This window comes from Pistacia vera, unplaced genomic scaffold (assembly GCF_008641045.1).
Source record: "Pistacia vera cultivar Batoury unplaced genomic scaffold, PisVer_v2 Contig601, whole genome shotgun sequence".
NCBI classification, from domain to species: Eukaryota; Viridiplantae; Streptophyta; class Magnoliopsida; order Sapindales; family Anacardiaceae; genus Pistacia; species Pistacia vera.
In genome coordinates this window covers 140001-156134 of record NW_022196448.1, presented here as the reverse complement: position 1 = coordinate 156134, position 16134 = coordinate 140001, and the positions used below count along the sequence as shown (strand labels likewise).

The following is a 16134-nucleotide window of genomic DNA, read 5'->3' as shown; positions in this document are numbered from 1 at the left end:
AGTATGACCCAAAGAATGACAGAATACAGCCATTGAATAGCTTCTTTTGATTGAAGAACTTACACATGATTATCATACAGTTCTATTACCCCTTGTAAACTTACTGTTATAGCAAAAACAGACTTTTACTTCATATTTTCCTTCTCATCCTCACAAATTACAATGACTCTTCAGTTCTACAGGAATGCAAAATGAGCTCTCATAACCTACATAAATAATGCTAGAAAATTTCTTGAACAAAAAACTATGGCAGGTTTTATTCTATTAGCTATCACCAGTCCATTCCTTCCAGTCCTTGTCGACATGATTCTGAGCCCATTTAACAGCTGCACGTGCTGCTTGTGGTCCCCCAGGCAACCCTTGTTCATTTAGAGTATCAGCCATGTCAATGAATGGAATGACCAAGAGTGTTCCAGGACCGCCATACTCTGTGTGTAAGAAAGTGTTGAATATCTATAGAGAATTATCAAAGGCAAGTTAGGCAACATAGTCAAACATCTGTTAACTTGTCCACACAACAATGAAATCAAGAAAACATCAGTAATGGAGGCATCTTATTGAGAGATTAATCTATTTCAGTAAACAAAGGATAACTATTTCAACAGAGAATCTAGAAGTCCTTGTATAAATAGAAGTAGCAGCTTGGCAAATGCAATTTTTTGAAACTCTGAAAAATCTCCTATTCTCCAATTATCATACAAAGACAAAACTTTATGAGTCCTACATGAAAGTATTATAGAAAACTATTCAGAATTTACTACTATTCTCATTGTCTTTTGAAAGAACACTTGTTAGTTCTCAACAGTACTTCAATGATTTCAATCACACCAACCTTGTTGTCGGGTGTCCTCATGGCAGGCTATGGTGAGGTGCTTCTAAAGCAGTTCCAGCCCTTTAATTATTCACAGAGTCATGAAAATAATTCCTCTTATTATTGTTCTTCTTTCCTTTTTGTTTGAAAATACCATACATGTAGACTGCATAGTATCAGAACTACCTAAGGTGATCTCTCTATCTTCCCCTATAGTAATTAAGATCTCCATGCAGTTGAGTGTCTCCTATGACAATTCCCAAACATACATGTAAAAGTAATTTGTTATTAGAATCATGTGTTGCACAATAATCATTTAAGACAGCTAAATAAGCAAACGAATAACACTTTACAAGATAAAATGAATTGTACAAACACTCATCTAGACAACTTTCAAGCTCTACAGTAGTGAGCTAAAGCTTTTACAATTAAAAGTGAAATTTAATGAGGCATCGAAGTATTTCAATTTTCCTACACCTAAACTGTCCATTTGACAAACACAATGCCTGATGCATCAGATATGCAACATATTCCATTCACATATGCACCAAACTTAAGAGAACAAATTACGCATTACAAAAAAAACGATAAGCCCTAAGCAAACATTTAGTTAACCAACAGTTATCTATTTATAGATAAATTAAAATCCTATACAAGCATCACATTAAATAAAATAGAAGAAGACGTCACCTCAGTGCAGATTCCTACGACTTCTTCAAGTGAATCTCCAAACATATCTTTCTTGGCAAGCTTATTGAGCAGATGGGTCTTAAACTTGTCAGTTTCCTAAACCCAAAAATATATTAGTTCACCAAGCAAGAAACATTTAAAAGAAAGAATTGGAATCAAGGAACTTACAGCATCAGCAAATTCGGGAATTGGGTCGGGAAATTTGTACTCGGCAGCTCTGCAAATGTGTTTTTTGAAAGAGAAAGAGAGGCAAAAAGGTGTCGGTTGTGTTTTGGAAATTGAAGGGTAAGTAAAGGGGGCAGTGACTTTGATGCCACCAAGCGAAAAAGAAGAATTTAAAAAGTGACGAGGACGAGAAGAAAAGAGAGAAGATGGATTAAGTGCTGAAGAGAGGAGAGCTTTGCTCCAAGAAGCCATTTCTGTCTCTGCTCTCTCGTGCTCACCTTATCCGGAGCCTGGCAGGAGGGTTTTAGGCTATTTTAAAACCCCGGCTCTTGGTTTTACTTCGTAGAGGATGTTACGGTGGTAAAATCTCGTTGTCAAATTCAATTTATTAAATTAATCTTATTAGAATATATAATATATTACCGAATTTCGGTAATCAAATATCTACTTTTATGATAATTTATTATTTTATTGGTTCAAATGACAGCGTTTCAGTCATTAAAAACGATGTTCTTCTGATTTCCCTTGAGATGACGACCATTTAGTTGCAACTTGCAACAGTTAAACGATGTCGTTGCTCTTTCTTATGGTAAATGTCACTTAAATCCATCAAGATTACTATGAAAGGGAACCTTTAAATATTTGCTGAGTCATAAGGGAGTTAACTAATATTCAACTAGACGATATTGTTTCATTATTGAACGATTTGTTAGTAAATGTAAAACAATGTCTTGTGACGTATTGGAAAACCTTCTTTGGATTTGCCTAAGATCTTTGGATTTCATTTATTTCTCTTTGAAGTAGCTTGTTTTAGGTTTGACGCATTTTATGTAACAAGATTGTATGGTCTTGGAATATGGGTGTTCGACCCTTTTGGACTAATTGGACAAGTAAATGCTATAAATCTAGCTTGGGGTGTAGAAAGTTTTGATCATTTTGTTTTAGGAGGAATAGCCTCTCATCATATTGCTGAAAGGACATTGGGCATCTTACCAGACTTATTATCTTAGTGTCTATCCGCCTCAAGCCCTCACCATCTTTACAAAAGATTATGTATGGGCAGTATTGAAAATACCCAAAGCTAGTCCTAGGGAACAATAAAGCTTCATAGGGTTCTTCTATCTAGGTGTAGGTAGTCTGCATCTTCACAAAACATGTCTATTTCACCAAGCTTCTCTCCGAGATAGTGCCCATATCGTTATGCCTTTCGTGCAGGTCGAAACTTACTTGACAAGGAATTTTGCTACCTTAGGACTATTATAGTTATGATTGTCGTTCATCGGGGCTTCCGTCGTCACCTCCCTTGTCATTAGGTCATCAACTTCCTTGACCTTCCGATGTTGGGTAGGCATCAACCAAATAAATGATGTCGTCTGGTTTCCCAAGTAAAATGAGATTGTTTCTGGTTCTCCAAGGTAAATAACAATTAAGTCCATCAAGAATCCTAAAAATAGGGGTTGTATAGATATTTATCGAGCCATAGAGGAGTTAACTAATAGTCATCAAGACAACACCGTGTGGTTGAAAATCCAAACGACGACGTTTTTGTTGCTTTAATGAACAATATCGTTTTGTTTAAAATACGAAATGATGTCGTCGGTTCCCCCTTTAGAACGACGTCATTTAACTTCAAATTAAAATGATGTTTTCTCGTTCTTCATGGGAAATATCATTTAAGTCCATCAAGATTCCTAAGATAAGATATTTATAGATATTTACCGAATCATAAGGGGGTTAATTGACATTCATTTAAACGACGTTGTTTTTGTCAAATATCAATGTGTTGTTCTTCTGATGAATGACGCCGTTTTTGTCAAACATAAAACAAGGTCGTCTTTTTTTCCCAGTAAAACGATATTCTACTTTCCCAACGACATTGTTTTGGTTCTGGCATGATGTTGTTTTGTTTGCCTGCCAGTGGTGTTTTGGGCCCTTTCTGGAAGGATGTCGTTTTCTCTTCTAGACAACTTGTCACTTCTTTTGTAAACAACATGTCGTTTTTTTGTATGAAATACATCATCATTACAAAACTATCAAATGACCCTACTCTAGTTCGATAACTATATAAAATCCCCTATATTTGGGATTCTTGATGGACCTAGGTGATATTTTCCATGAATAATTTAAATCATGAACCGCGTGTCTTTTCATTTATAGTGTTCCAATTTTCTTTCAACCGGGTTATTCTATTCCACCTCTTAGAAAGAAAATAACTTAAATCAAAATACTTAATAGCATGATGATACATTTATACAAAACTTCTACCTCGAGCACACGTAATGGAGCCGTCAACAATCAAATGAAATTCAATTCACGAAATAATTTGATCTATGGACAACATCGTTATGGTAAAAGTCGTAATGTTAGATGAATCATTACTGCAGGACATAGAGGGGGAGGTCATAAGAAGAACTCATCTTTTTTTTTTTTTAATTACATTCCTTGCGTATGTATAAGATCGAATCCATTTGATTTCTAAAAAGGATTACTAATCCTTAACTTTTCATCTTAGTTATTATGTAAGTTTATACTGTATATGAAAATTTTAATCTGGATGAAAATTTTATGAGGATTTGAATGTAAAATTTGGATGTTCACTATTATTAATATTAATTATTGATTAAAAAAAAGTGTGAGATTTGCTAAATAAGGAAAATAGATCTCTCAAAAATGAAAAGAAAATTAGTAAGGAAACAAACTGTTGTTCTCGGGTGCGAGACCCCAAATCCTTTTAAAGTTTCTTCTAGGTTGGTAGCTGAATGTGGCGCTAAACTACAAAGCACTGAAAAAGGATCTTTTCTTTGCATTGTAAGTCAAATGATGTTATTACAGTTTACATGTGACATGGAACTACGTACTGTGATTTGTATGGTGCTTCTCTTTATCATAATTCATATGACGTTATTATTATGTTCTCAATTTTGGACNGATACTGCTGGTTCAAAATTTCAGTGTTATCCTAGGAGTATATGTTTGTTTTTATGAAGTCACTGTATTCTTGGTAGTGCTTTGTTTTAATTCATGGCAATCTTATGCTTAGCTATGATCTGATCTTTGAAAACTTTGGAATTTTCTGCTACGTATATGGGACTAACATGCTCTCTGGTTACTTATAAACTTTGTTTACTTATAAAAATTGTTTTCTTTTCGTCAGTTAAGTATCAAATGGTTATTATAATATAATATAAATCTTTAGCCTGTTGCCCTGTTGGTTGACTTTCTGCATGGAGCCCAGAATTATGATGTTTGGGTTTGGTTGCTAAGAAAGTGAAATTACTCATTTTATGTATTTTTCCTTTTCTAGATTTATGACTTTTCTCTTGAGCTAGTTAGAGTAATGGTTTAAGTTAATGACCAATAACAGGTGTGGTTACATAAGTTGGGAGCAGACCAGTCGAGTGATACTTGCCTTTATCATGAGAAGGACGATATGTATTCTCTTGCTCTTGAAGCTTCAGAGAGCAAGAAATATTTGTTTGTTGGTTCTGAAAGCAAAATTACGAGGTTCGTGTTCTATCTTGATGTTTCCAAGCCCGAAGAACTGAGGGTTTTGACACCTCGTGTAGTAGGCATTGATACATCAGTCAGTCATCGAGGAAATCATTTCTTTATAAGGAGGAGAAGTGATGAATTCTTCAATTCAGAACTACTAGCATGTCCTGTGGATAATACATCTGAAACTACGGTTCTTATTCCACACAGGGAAAGGTAATAATGAATTTAAGAGTTTTTAGCAGATGGAGTTATTTCCAAACGAATCTGTGAGAAAGGAGCTTGTTTTTTCTAACTTTCTTTGTCTTTCAAATTGAAACTTGCTTTTATGTTGTAGGAATATGACAAAACTTCATCTGAATCTGTTTCCTGGTGAAATAACTTGAATGTGTGATCTCAACATATTTTCTCAATTAATTAAGAAAATTTGAAAAAGGAGTTGAATGATGTAGTAAGCATTGCTGTGTGTGCTTTTTGCAAACTTCTAGGTAAAGCAATCCATATTCATTTTTGAAGAAGGCATATGAAGCGTAACATGTTGTTACTTTCCATCTCTCAATATTTGTACAGGGTCACCCTTGCAGTGAAATAATACATTTTTTTTTTTTTTCAGCGTAAAAATTCAGGACATACAACTTTTTGCTGACCATCTTGTTGTGTATGAGCGTGAAGTGGGTTTGCCGAAAATTACCACATATCGTCTTCCTGCTGTTGAAGAGCCACTCATAAGCCTTCAAGGTGGCTCGTCTGTTGAGTTTATTGACCCTATATACTCAATCGACCCATTAGAATCACAATTTTCTTCCAGTATTTTGCGGTTTTGGTATAGCTCATTGAAGACACCTCCCTCTGTATATGATTATGATATGAATACAGGGACTTCTGCTTTGAAGAAGCTTGAAACAGTAAGTTATATGAAGAAAGGCAACCATGAATTTGGTTTTTTAAAATTCTGTGTTTGTTGCACATTTCTTGTGTGGTTGTATTATATGCATAATCATTATATATCAATGAAAATCATACAAATAAAGTTTGCCTGAACGTGTCAAATATTACTAGACTAGTTTTTGAATGTACCATGAGGATACCTGAGAAATAAACTAGAAACTTCATGCTCACACTGCATCTAAGAACTCTGCTTTTTCAATAAAATTTTGACAGACCTCACTTCAGTGTGGGGGATTGATATCAATAATCTGCTCCCTAAGATTTAATCCCGTTTTTGTAATTTCATAAATATGTATTTTGGGGTTATTTTGTGTTTGAATTGTTTAGTAACTGCTTTTCCAAACATTTACAAGAAGTCAATGCTATATAAGAAACTAGTGGAAGTATAGGTGGTCAAAAGTTTGTTTCCTTCTCTCCCTCTCTCTTTCTATCTACACCGTCTATTTATCTTTTATCCTAGTCAGTTTGTACATACATTGAGAAACTAGCAAGGAAATTTCCAATACCTGTACCCAGTATTTGATGTTAATGAAGAATGGGTGTCACTATGGTCTAAGATGAATATTATGTGAATACTAAGTTGGTGGGATGTCTCATGCATTTTTTTTTTCTTTTGGTGGGGTGGGGGGGATAGAGACTATGATATTACATGAAGATAATAAATGATGTGGTTCAAATGTGCATTTGATTTGTACAAAAACCAACATGATTGTAGTGTTATCTGAAATGTTTTACAAAATTAAGAGTCCTGTATCCAAGATAGCTCTTTAAAGATGTGATGCATTTATTAAGTTATATTTGCTGGTGGAAATTGGTAAATAGGTGGATTTATGCATTTCTTTTTTGGTGTTTGAAAGGGTAGATACTTATTAAATTGTCTTCATGCTTCGAGTAATTCTCTGAACATGCATAACTGATCTCTATTTTACCTATTAACTCTGTTTTGTTTCCTACAACTCACATTGAGCACCCTTGTCCACTGTTTTAGGTCTTGGGGGGTTTTGATGCATCAAATTATGTTACTGAAAGGAAGTGGGCCACTGCTTCAGATGGCACCCAGATTCCTTTATCCATTGTTTATCGGAAGAATCTTGTGAAGCTGGATGGTTCGGATCCATTACTACTTTATGGCTATGGCTCATATGAGGTACTATTCAAATCTACATAGTAAATACTTGCTAGTAGAATTAACTGGAATTTTTGTGATGCTGTTTTTTTCAAAAATGTTGTTACATTTGAAATCATGCTGGGTGTAGAGGTGTCTGACTGGGTATCCACAGTAGCCAAAACAACGCAATCCTTAAGAGCCAAAACTATACAACTACATATGATGAATTTGTCTCTATCTAACCATTATAGACGTGAATCAAAAAAGTGTTTAGCTGAGAACTTCAGCTGCTCAAGGCTTTCAGCGTCAGGTGGTTTCTGCATTTCTCTTGCTATTTCATTCTTATTGAAAAGATTATGTCTTTTAGGGGGAATAAGAAAACAATATGGTTTCATTTCTCAATCTTTCTGACTTGCTCCTACGGAACCAAGGTTGTAAAGATTGAGAAAAATCAGTCATTCACAACCACTGTTGTCTTGTGTGATAGTCTTGTTTTGGGTTTTTGTTAGGTCACTTGGATTTAGAGAAACGAAAGAACTTTTGAAGATTATAGAGGGGAAGATTTTCCTCTCTTTTGGGACAGAGTTAGATTTCTGGCCAACTTTTGGGTTTCTATAATTTTAGAATTTACAGATGCATTCCCTTTTCTCCATTTGTGCTAATCTGGAAGTGGCAACTCTTTTCTTTAGGAATTGTTGTTTGGGTACCTTTTTGTAATTAGATGTCAAGCTTTTAGTACATCTTTTTGTACCTTGATTCTTAGGTAGGTTGAAATTCCTTGGAACACATAGAGAGGTTATATAATGGGGCTTTTTTCCTGTAAATTGCGGATGTTCCTCTTTCTTTTTCTTCAAAGACTTGGGCATATTTTTCTTGCCAAATCACCCAAAGGATACCTAACACAATACAGCATGAACTTTCTTGGCTTTCTCTCCTTTACCAAAAGCAGAAACATTTGCTTTATGATATCATTACATTTTTCTTAAACCCGTCTTATTTTAGCTATCCTGCATAGATGACCCCATAAATTACTGCCAAAAAGTAGTGAAGTAAATGATGAGTGGTCTCTGAGATATCTTTGTATGGCACATATTAAGAGGCAAATAAGTTAATGATAATCAACTTTCTTTGTACAATGTCAGTTGTATATACTGTACTGTGAGCAGTGCTCTCAGCAAAGATTGAATTTATGTTGGAAAATTAGCTTTCCATGCTCAACTGAATTGCTTGAATGCCGCACAGACCTGGCAAACGGGCGGGCTGGGCCGGTACGGGTCGGGTAGCTACTAGTAACGGGTAAAACAGGTACGGGTCCACGGGTCAATTTTTTTCACGGTTAGGAAAATGCATGACCCATACCAACCCGTCGACCTGCGAGTCACCTGTTTCTCACATATATTTTCACATTTTATTTTATCTTTTTTCAAATAAAAGTAACCCATCTCCATCACCCTCTATACACGAGACCTTCCATCTTTTCTTTCCTCTTCCCAATAAATTTCCATCTTCTCTTTCCTCATCCCAAATAACATTTCATCTTCTCTTTCCTCTTCCTAATTCAAATTTCCATCTCCTCTTTCTTNAATCAATTTTCGTACCTATCATACATCTCCAAGTTCCAAAATCCTTCAAAAGGCCTCTCTTCCTCGCACCTCGTCCTCTTTAATCCACCGAAAAATGGAGATAACAACACATAACCTCGAACCCTAACCGGCGCGAGCTCAGCCGCGCCACCACCGCCGAACCTCACCGCCAAATGGTGCGCCAGGTTGCCACAAGACAAGTAACCCAATACAAAAACCCTATCGAAGTCAACCCCATCTAACCACGTCCCCATATTTCCATCATCACCACCATGCATGGCTTTATCTTGAAGCCATTTCAAAGCAGAAGTCGCATCGTCCAACGCCGCAGGAAGCCTATCTTCCGGAGCCAGACGGTGGTCCGGCTCGATGACGAGGGCTTGAAGCTCGTTGGCGAGGCGGACGCAGATACTCTGGTGGTGGGGATACGTGAGAGAGCCGAAGCAAAAGCCGCCGCCATGGAGGTGGTAAAGAATCGGGCGTTTTTTTGTCGATGAAGGATTTGATTTGGGTTTGTAAAGACGAAGATGGAGATTGTGTTGTTCACTGAAGAGGAAGTCCTTGTGAATGATTTGTTCATGGTCGAGTAGAGGAGTTTTGAATTCAATTTCTTTGGTGCGTGAAATGGAGCCATCGCTGTAAAGAATGAGATGGCCAAAGCAATCTTCAACTACATGACGATCATCCGAACCCATGTTCGCTCTGTTTGTGAAAACTGTGGGCTAAAATGGAGAAGATGACTGGACTTATATAGAGAGAAGAAGAAAGAGTCGCTCGATTTTAAACATGCATTTCATGAAAATGTGTTTTACGTTAAATATTATAGTCAAAAAAGTAATACTCTGTGTAATCATGTGAGGTGATAAAAAATAAATAGAATAATTATTTCTGGATAGTTGAGTATTTTGATAGGAATTTTTGGATATATTCCTCAAAAATCTTATGTTTAAGTCTTTCCTTCATTGCTAATAAGAATACTATAAAGTTTTTACCTAATCAATAATTTCAAAGGTCTAAAAAATTAGTTAAAGGCGAGTATAAACTAAATTAAGCATCCTTTTATCTTTAAAAACAAAGATGAATAGAAGATTTTGAATTTTTATATTTATTCTTTCAACTATTTTCGTCACGTCACTTTTTATAAAAATCTTTTTAAAAGTCTTTATATGTCTGACATTATTGGCAGGCAAGATACATAAGAAAATTCTTGGTGGATTCATGAGGTTAGGAATCCACCTGTTACCACTTAATGATTTATTAATTTTAATATTGGATTAGAATTAATAGTTGATATTGATTGAAGTAATTATAAATTAAGACGCCGCCACCACAGTGTTTTCTTTCTATTGGAAAAGTTAAACAAAAATATATTGACATTCCTAATTGTTACTTGAAGTAGTAAATCTATTATTTCTCTAATATCTTACTTGAAATAATTTTAAATATGGAAAGAACTTTGGAAAAATGACCCATCGCTATTTTCTCACGAGAGTAATACTATATCAATAACATTTTCTCACAAACTTTCTCTCATAATTCTAACATGACAGTTCACAATTAATTAATAAAACCCAATACGAAACCCATGTGAGATCCGTTATGAATTAACCAATTACGAACGATCATATTAGGGTTGTGAGAAAAAGTTTTTTGGAGAGAATTGCTATTGTAATATTATTCTTTCTCTCGTTCCTAGCTAATTACTAGCTGGATGCATTTTTTATTTTTGTATAAGTTTAAATTACTTTTGTATTCTCATTCTCCAATTTGAATTAAACAAGTGATGGGACATGGGGACTAAACAAAAGAAAGAGAATATTGAACATTTGAACTTGATTCGTTCTCAATAGCCATAAGATGATCTTCTTAGGGTGATACTTTTATTGATGGATGCTCTTATTGCACTCGTATATATGCCACCAGTCCGATCCTCTGTAGGAACTATCCGTAATAATGAATTTGCAAAATATATTTGTTTTTCATAAAGAGATTCGTTATTCCTGATCCTGTTTCACTTTAATTGTTGTTTGAACAAGTAAAAGTTATGTCTTGGTTCGAACTTAATTATTATTTGAACAAGTAAAAGTTATATCTTGGTGAGTGGAGATATCATTTATCTTTTGCAATAAATAGGCTTGGGTAGAGCTTATTCATCCCACTTGAACAATTTGAAATTGATAGTTGATAAATAGGTTTGGGTAAAACTAATTCCTTCCCACCATAGCAACCTACCAATACAAATACAACTTCGATAACAATCTACAAATTGGCGATGTGGGACAAATACAACTTCGAGAACAAATTACTAAATTGGCGATGTAGGATGAATACAACTTTGATAACAACCTTCCAAAATTGGCGATGTGCGACAAATACAACTTCGATAACCATAACAACCTACCAATACAAATACAATTTCATTAACAACCTACCAAATTGATGAAGTGAGACAAACACAACTTCAATAACAAAAACGTAGACAATGTGGGACTAGGGTCCAAAACCATCATCGCCCTTCAAACAACAAACTCATCATCAATGGTATAGGGTAGAACTCTTTTTCAAAAGCTAATTCAAAAGAGAAGGAAACCCAACCACATATCTCCACTATAACAATCTACCAAATTGACGATGTAGGACAAATACAACTTCTAACAATAGCAAAAATGTTGCAAAATTAGAAATATTCGAAGCTTAAAAAACAAAACTTTTAGGGAGCGTTTGGTTAGGGGTTACATAGGATTGCTAAGGTTATGAGATCTTATATTACTTGATTACCACGTTTGGTTGTCAAGTAATATAAGATTCTAGTAATCTTCTAATACCAATAGTAGTTACAGTTGGTAATATTGGAGGTAATATGATTACCTCTATTTTCTTAGGTATTGTAAGATTAATTGGTCATCATATTTTTGTTATAATTTTATTCTTTATTAATAAAAATTTTTAACAATGACGCCCTTGTTTTAAAATCAATTTACATGAATCTAACTTTCATAATTCTACCCCAATTAATTAACTTTTTAGACAAAATTACCCTTAAATTCAAAACAAAGTACAGCCCACCCAAGCCACCACCCCTACCCACTTGCCGCTGTCGACAACCACCGCCGGCCATCGGCAGCTAGCATCTGTGGCCATTAACAACCAACAACCAGATCAATGGATCTATTGATCTGGCCATTTTTAGGCCAGATCTCTGGCCAATAATGGCCATATCGACACACAGAGGCCAATTCAGGCTTTCCGTGCACCATTTGGTTGCCAGCAGCCTACAATGGTTGCTGGTGGCCAGCAATGGCTGAGTTGGTGGGGGTGCACTGTTGATTTTCCAAACTTTTATTATGAAGTTGTTTTTGCTAAGTTTTTAAATGTAGGGGAGTTATAAATAATCTAAATAATAATATTATATAATGATATTTAATTAAAGGAAAATTAAGTAATTTAAATAATATACTTACCAATCTATTCTTTCCAACCAAACATATTAATATAATATATTCACCAATTTATTCAAACCAATCAAACATATTTCCCTAAACATTCCCAGTAACTTTAAGGTAATCTTTTTTTTCTGTTAATATAACATTCTCGGTAATACAACATTCTCTGAACCAAACGCACTCTTATCGTAAAGCAATATTAAATTTATTTTTATTCTCTTTACTTTTTTTACTTTTGTGATGGTCCATTATTATTTTATATCGAACTTTTGTTGGATGGCATATAAAGCAATATTTCAGTCTTTTTCTTTATGATCTCACTATATTAAAATTAAAAAATAGCATCATCAAATCTATCAAATCAAACCTGCTACATTCGATATTCATTTGCTAAAAAAAAAAAACCATCAATTAAATAAGATACTGTTATTCAAATTTACAATGAAAAATATCACATTGTAGAAGTAACTTTTTCAAGCCCTTTTAAGTAATTTAACACATGCATCTTGCTTTATAAAAAGTCTGCAAGATCAACAGTGGTCTTCCATCACTCCATGTTTTCCATCTCGACGTCGGGTTCATCCTTGGGCCAAGTAGAGTACAAATCATATGGGCCTAAAGACACTGCTTTTATGATCTTCTGCTAGCTGTATTGTCTATTAACAGGAGGTTTTGGAAGACTTTTTCCCTTAGTGAGAGCCATACGATTCTTGTGATTGCTCTCATCTTCACCATGATCATCACCAAATCTACGCATCTCAATGGTTCCTTTCACCAGTTGGGCCGAGCCTTATTCTTCCATCTTCTCCGTTGATTTTATTGACTTTGATTTGTTTTAGTAAATTGAGTAGATTATCAACTGGGCCGAGCCCAACACAAAGCCCATGCCCTATCGCATCTGGCACCTGAAATTGTTTGTTCATGTAAAAAAAACTCCTCAATATTTCAAGTTTTTAATTATAATTAAATTTACTCAGTTTATAAAACAAAAATATTAAAAAGGAAAAATACTACACTTAGATTTTGCATACCGATTCCCCATTCTGGCTGATGTAGAGAGCGACATGGTCGGAATAAAAACTTCTCATGTCGCACTCCACATCAATTGGGATGGACAAGCGATATGCAAAATCGAAAACTGTAGTATCATCCTATTGAAAATAACTATAAAAATTTTTGATCAAAGTGTTTTGTAATTTCCAAGATTGAAAGGGGTAATAAATACTTTAGAAATTATAATATTTTGGGAAACAAGCAAATAATAGGTTCATTCAAAAAACTATTATAGGGGAAATTTTGACATTTCGCTTTTTGATAAACCAAAAAAAATAAATTTTAACTCATCAAACGATACCGTTTCATGAAATTTAGAATGTAAAAAAAGAAACTGAGAGAACTTACTCCAATATTAATATCTCTAACCATTAGATCAATTTAATGCATCGAAAATGAGTTTTCTTCTTAACCGCATAAGAGAAGATAACGTATTCAATATTACCATTATACCCACCCAAACTCCTATATAAACCTACCACCATCACCCTTTGCTTCATTAACTCAAAGCAAATATCAAAGTCATCTCACCCGTTACTGAATGTATTATCAATAAACATTGATTTAACCTTTTCTCACAATCCTGACGTGATAACTTGTAATTGATCTGATAAGACCCATTGTTGAATAGACAAAACCAATTATAAATTGATCAATTGCAAACTATTACATTGAGATTATTTAATAATGTGTAATACAATTATATATGTAATTTTTGAGGAACTTTTAACATTTTCCAAATTTAGTTTGAGTTGCCCATATATATTCTTTTAACCACTCCTTTGTTGTTAAAGAAAGGTGAAATTTTTTAATAAAATATGAGTGGAGTAACCAGTCATGTATGATCGAAGGAAAAATAATTTGTACTACATTTCCTGATATGTAATTTTCATCTTTTAACTGACAAAATTACTGCTTACTCATGCTTCTCCTTCTCCACTCCAGTAATATACATACTCATATAGCCCAAAATTCCTATTGACAATGTGACAAGTCCATATTGGGCTAAGCTCTGGACCGTAGGTAAATATCAGATTGTGCAACAACCAGAATGGATTGGGCAGGCTCAGAGTATTAGAATTTAGACATAAAGAAACACTTATACTGGATTTTTGAGAAACTTTTAACATTTTCCAAATTGATTTTTCAGTTGTCCATATATATTCCTATATCATTGAATTTGAAAACCACATAAACAGACAAAATAAAACACATACTATAACAAAATTTTAGGAAATTTTCTACTCTAACTGGTTCTTCCGGGTTCGAGTCACTGACACATAATACTTCCATATTATTCTAATGACTTTTCACACATTAGGGTTGGAACCGGAGGCTTGGTGGTTATCCTCGGTATTATTTACCAGCTCTTTCATAACAATTATGGCCTGGTCTCTGACTTTTGTGTGACGGTGTAGTGAGAGCTGGCCAACAATCACACCTAACTGTAACATCAAAACCAAAACATAAATGAAGTAAGAATAGTAGTGAAAATAGGAATTTAGCTAATGAGATATGCAGAGCAGTACCTCAAATTTCCAACAATCTTGCATAGAAGGGAAGCACTTGCCATTCAGACGCTTTAGATTACTCACAAACAAGTTTCGTTCCTGGGCAGCCTCAGAGGTAGTTTGCAATCCTTCTCTTCCCAAGTTCTGAAAGGCCTTGACAATCTCTTCTATCTCTTCTGGAGTAAGCTGATCTCCCATTTTCAAGATTCTGAATATCACTCTTGTGAATTCAGAAATCTCATAATAATGTATAATCGAGCAGCAAGATAGAAAAATGAAATAATACTAAAAATCTTGTCAGTGAATTGCAAAGCACTAATCTAATACTACAAACATATTTGCTAAACTCTCTCATCTTTCAGTAAAAAAAGCTGCCTGGATATGAAAGATGAAAGATGATCACTCAGATGCCATCGAACAAAAATAATGTAGGACCTTTACCACATAAATCACACAGATCCGAGATCAGATTAAAACAGAAGACATTCAGTTTGCATTTGAGGAAAGCTTCATAACAATCGATGACTTACCAGAAAAATGACGGACGAACAAATAAGATCGGCGGCGCAAAGGAAAACGGCGAATTAGGGTTGCGATTTTGACTGTTTGGTGTGAGGTCCCACGGGGAAAATAGGTTTATATAAGAAGACCAATTTTGTAAATATTTAATCTTTCACGGGCAATATGGTCAGTTAAATGATCCAGGGCAATTTTGTAATTTTAAAAATATCAAGGATAAGATCGAATTTGAAATCCCCATTTTTAATTTTTAAGAATTACATGTTATACATATATATTAACACCACAAATTGTTTAAAATCAAGAATCCCAAATTGTTAATCTTCACGTATATATTAATATAATAATGCAAATGTAAAGTCATTTCAACCCATTTGTATATGCTCTTGTTACCTGAATTTGTTATGCTATTTTGTTATGGAAGTTTATCTGGGCAGTTGAGGAAGTAAATTCTGAACTATTTTGTTGGTTTGGTGGGAAAAAAGAAGTAATGAAAGAGGGTTTATCTTTATTAGAGTGATGTCTGATGCCTTGTTATTATTCGACTTTGATTTCGTGTAATTGTATAAGGTGTTTGATTATTTCCGTCAAAGAAACTTGTTTATAGTTTGGTTTTATATTTTTATCTGGGTATATTTGCAACTATGAGTTTTCGTGCATTGATGTGTTTTTTGATTCATTTTTGCAAGATTTTTTGTTGGAACTTGGAAGTAGTAGATTACTAGTACTTTTATTAGTAACTTTTTCTTTTCTTTTTAGTTTTTAATCTGTTTGAGTAGACAAAAACAACCCCGTACTTGTGTAAACCAAC

General features: G+C 34.4%; 4 protein-coding genes across 4 annotated transcripts; 1 reads left to right on the top strand and 3 right to left on the bottom strand.

Moving 5' to 3' along the window:
- Window positions 1-16: 16 nt before the first annotated feature.
- Window positions 17-1918, bottom strand: LOC116110406 (protein PLASTID REDOX INSENSITIVE 2, chloroplastic-like). The gene is made up of 3 exons (XM_031396631.1): window positions 1670-1918; window positions 1502-1597; window positions 17-453 (listed from the first exon to the last, which is right to left on the bottom strand). Exons 1-3 carry the CDS (start codon window positions 1916-1918, stop codon window positions 265-267), a joined length of 534 nt encoding a protein of 177 aa, XP_031252491.1. The 3' UTR covers window positions 17-264.
- Window positions 1919-4336: 2418 nt separating this feature from the next.
- Window positions 4337-7389, top strand: LOC116110404 (protease 2-like). The gene is made up of 5 exons (XM_031396630.1): window positions 4337-4474; window positions 5031-5374; window positions 5772-6063; window positions 7095-7253; window positions 7363-7389. Exons 1-5 carry the CDS (start codon window positions 4337-4339, stop codon window positions 7387-7389), a joined length of 960 nt encoding a protein of 319 aa, XP_031252490.1.
- Window positions 7390-8799: 1410 nt separating this feature from the next.
- Window positions 8800-9524, bottom strand: LOC116110403 (probable carboxylesterase 15). The gene has a single exon (XM_031396629.1). It carries the CDS (start codon window positions 9490-9492, stop codon window positions 8800-8802), a length of 693 nt encoding a protein of 230 aa, XP_031252489.1. The 5' UTR covers window positions 9493-9524.
- A 4876-nt stretch (window positions 9525-14400) lies between these two features.
- Window positions 14401-15404, bottom strand: LOC116110420. The gene is made up of 3 exons (XM_031396648.1): window positions 15335-15404; window positions 14823-15012; window positions 14401-14738 (listed from the first exon to the last, which is right to left on the bottom strand). Exons 2-3 carry the CDS (start codon window positions 15000-15002, stop codon window positions 14604-14606), a joined length of 315 nt encoding a protein of 104 aa, XP_031252508.1. The 5' UTR covers window positions 15003-15012; window positions 15335-15404; the 3' UTR covers window positions 14401-14603.
- Window positions 15405-16134: the final 730 nt, after the last annotated feature.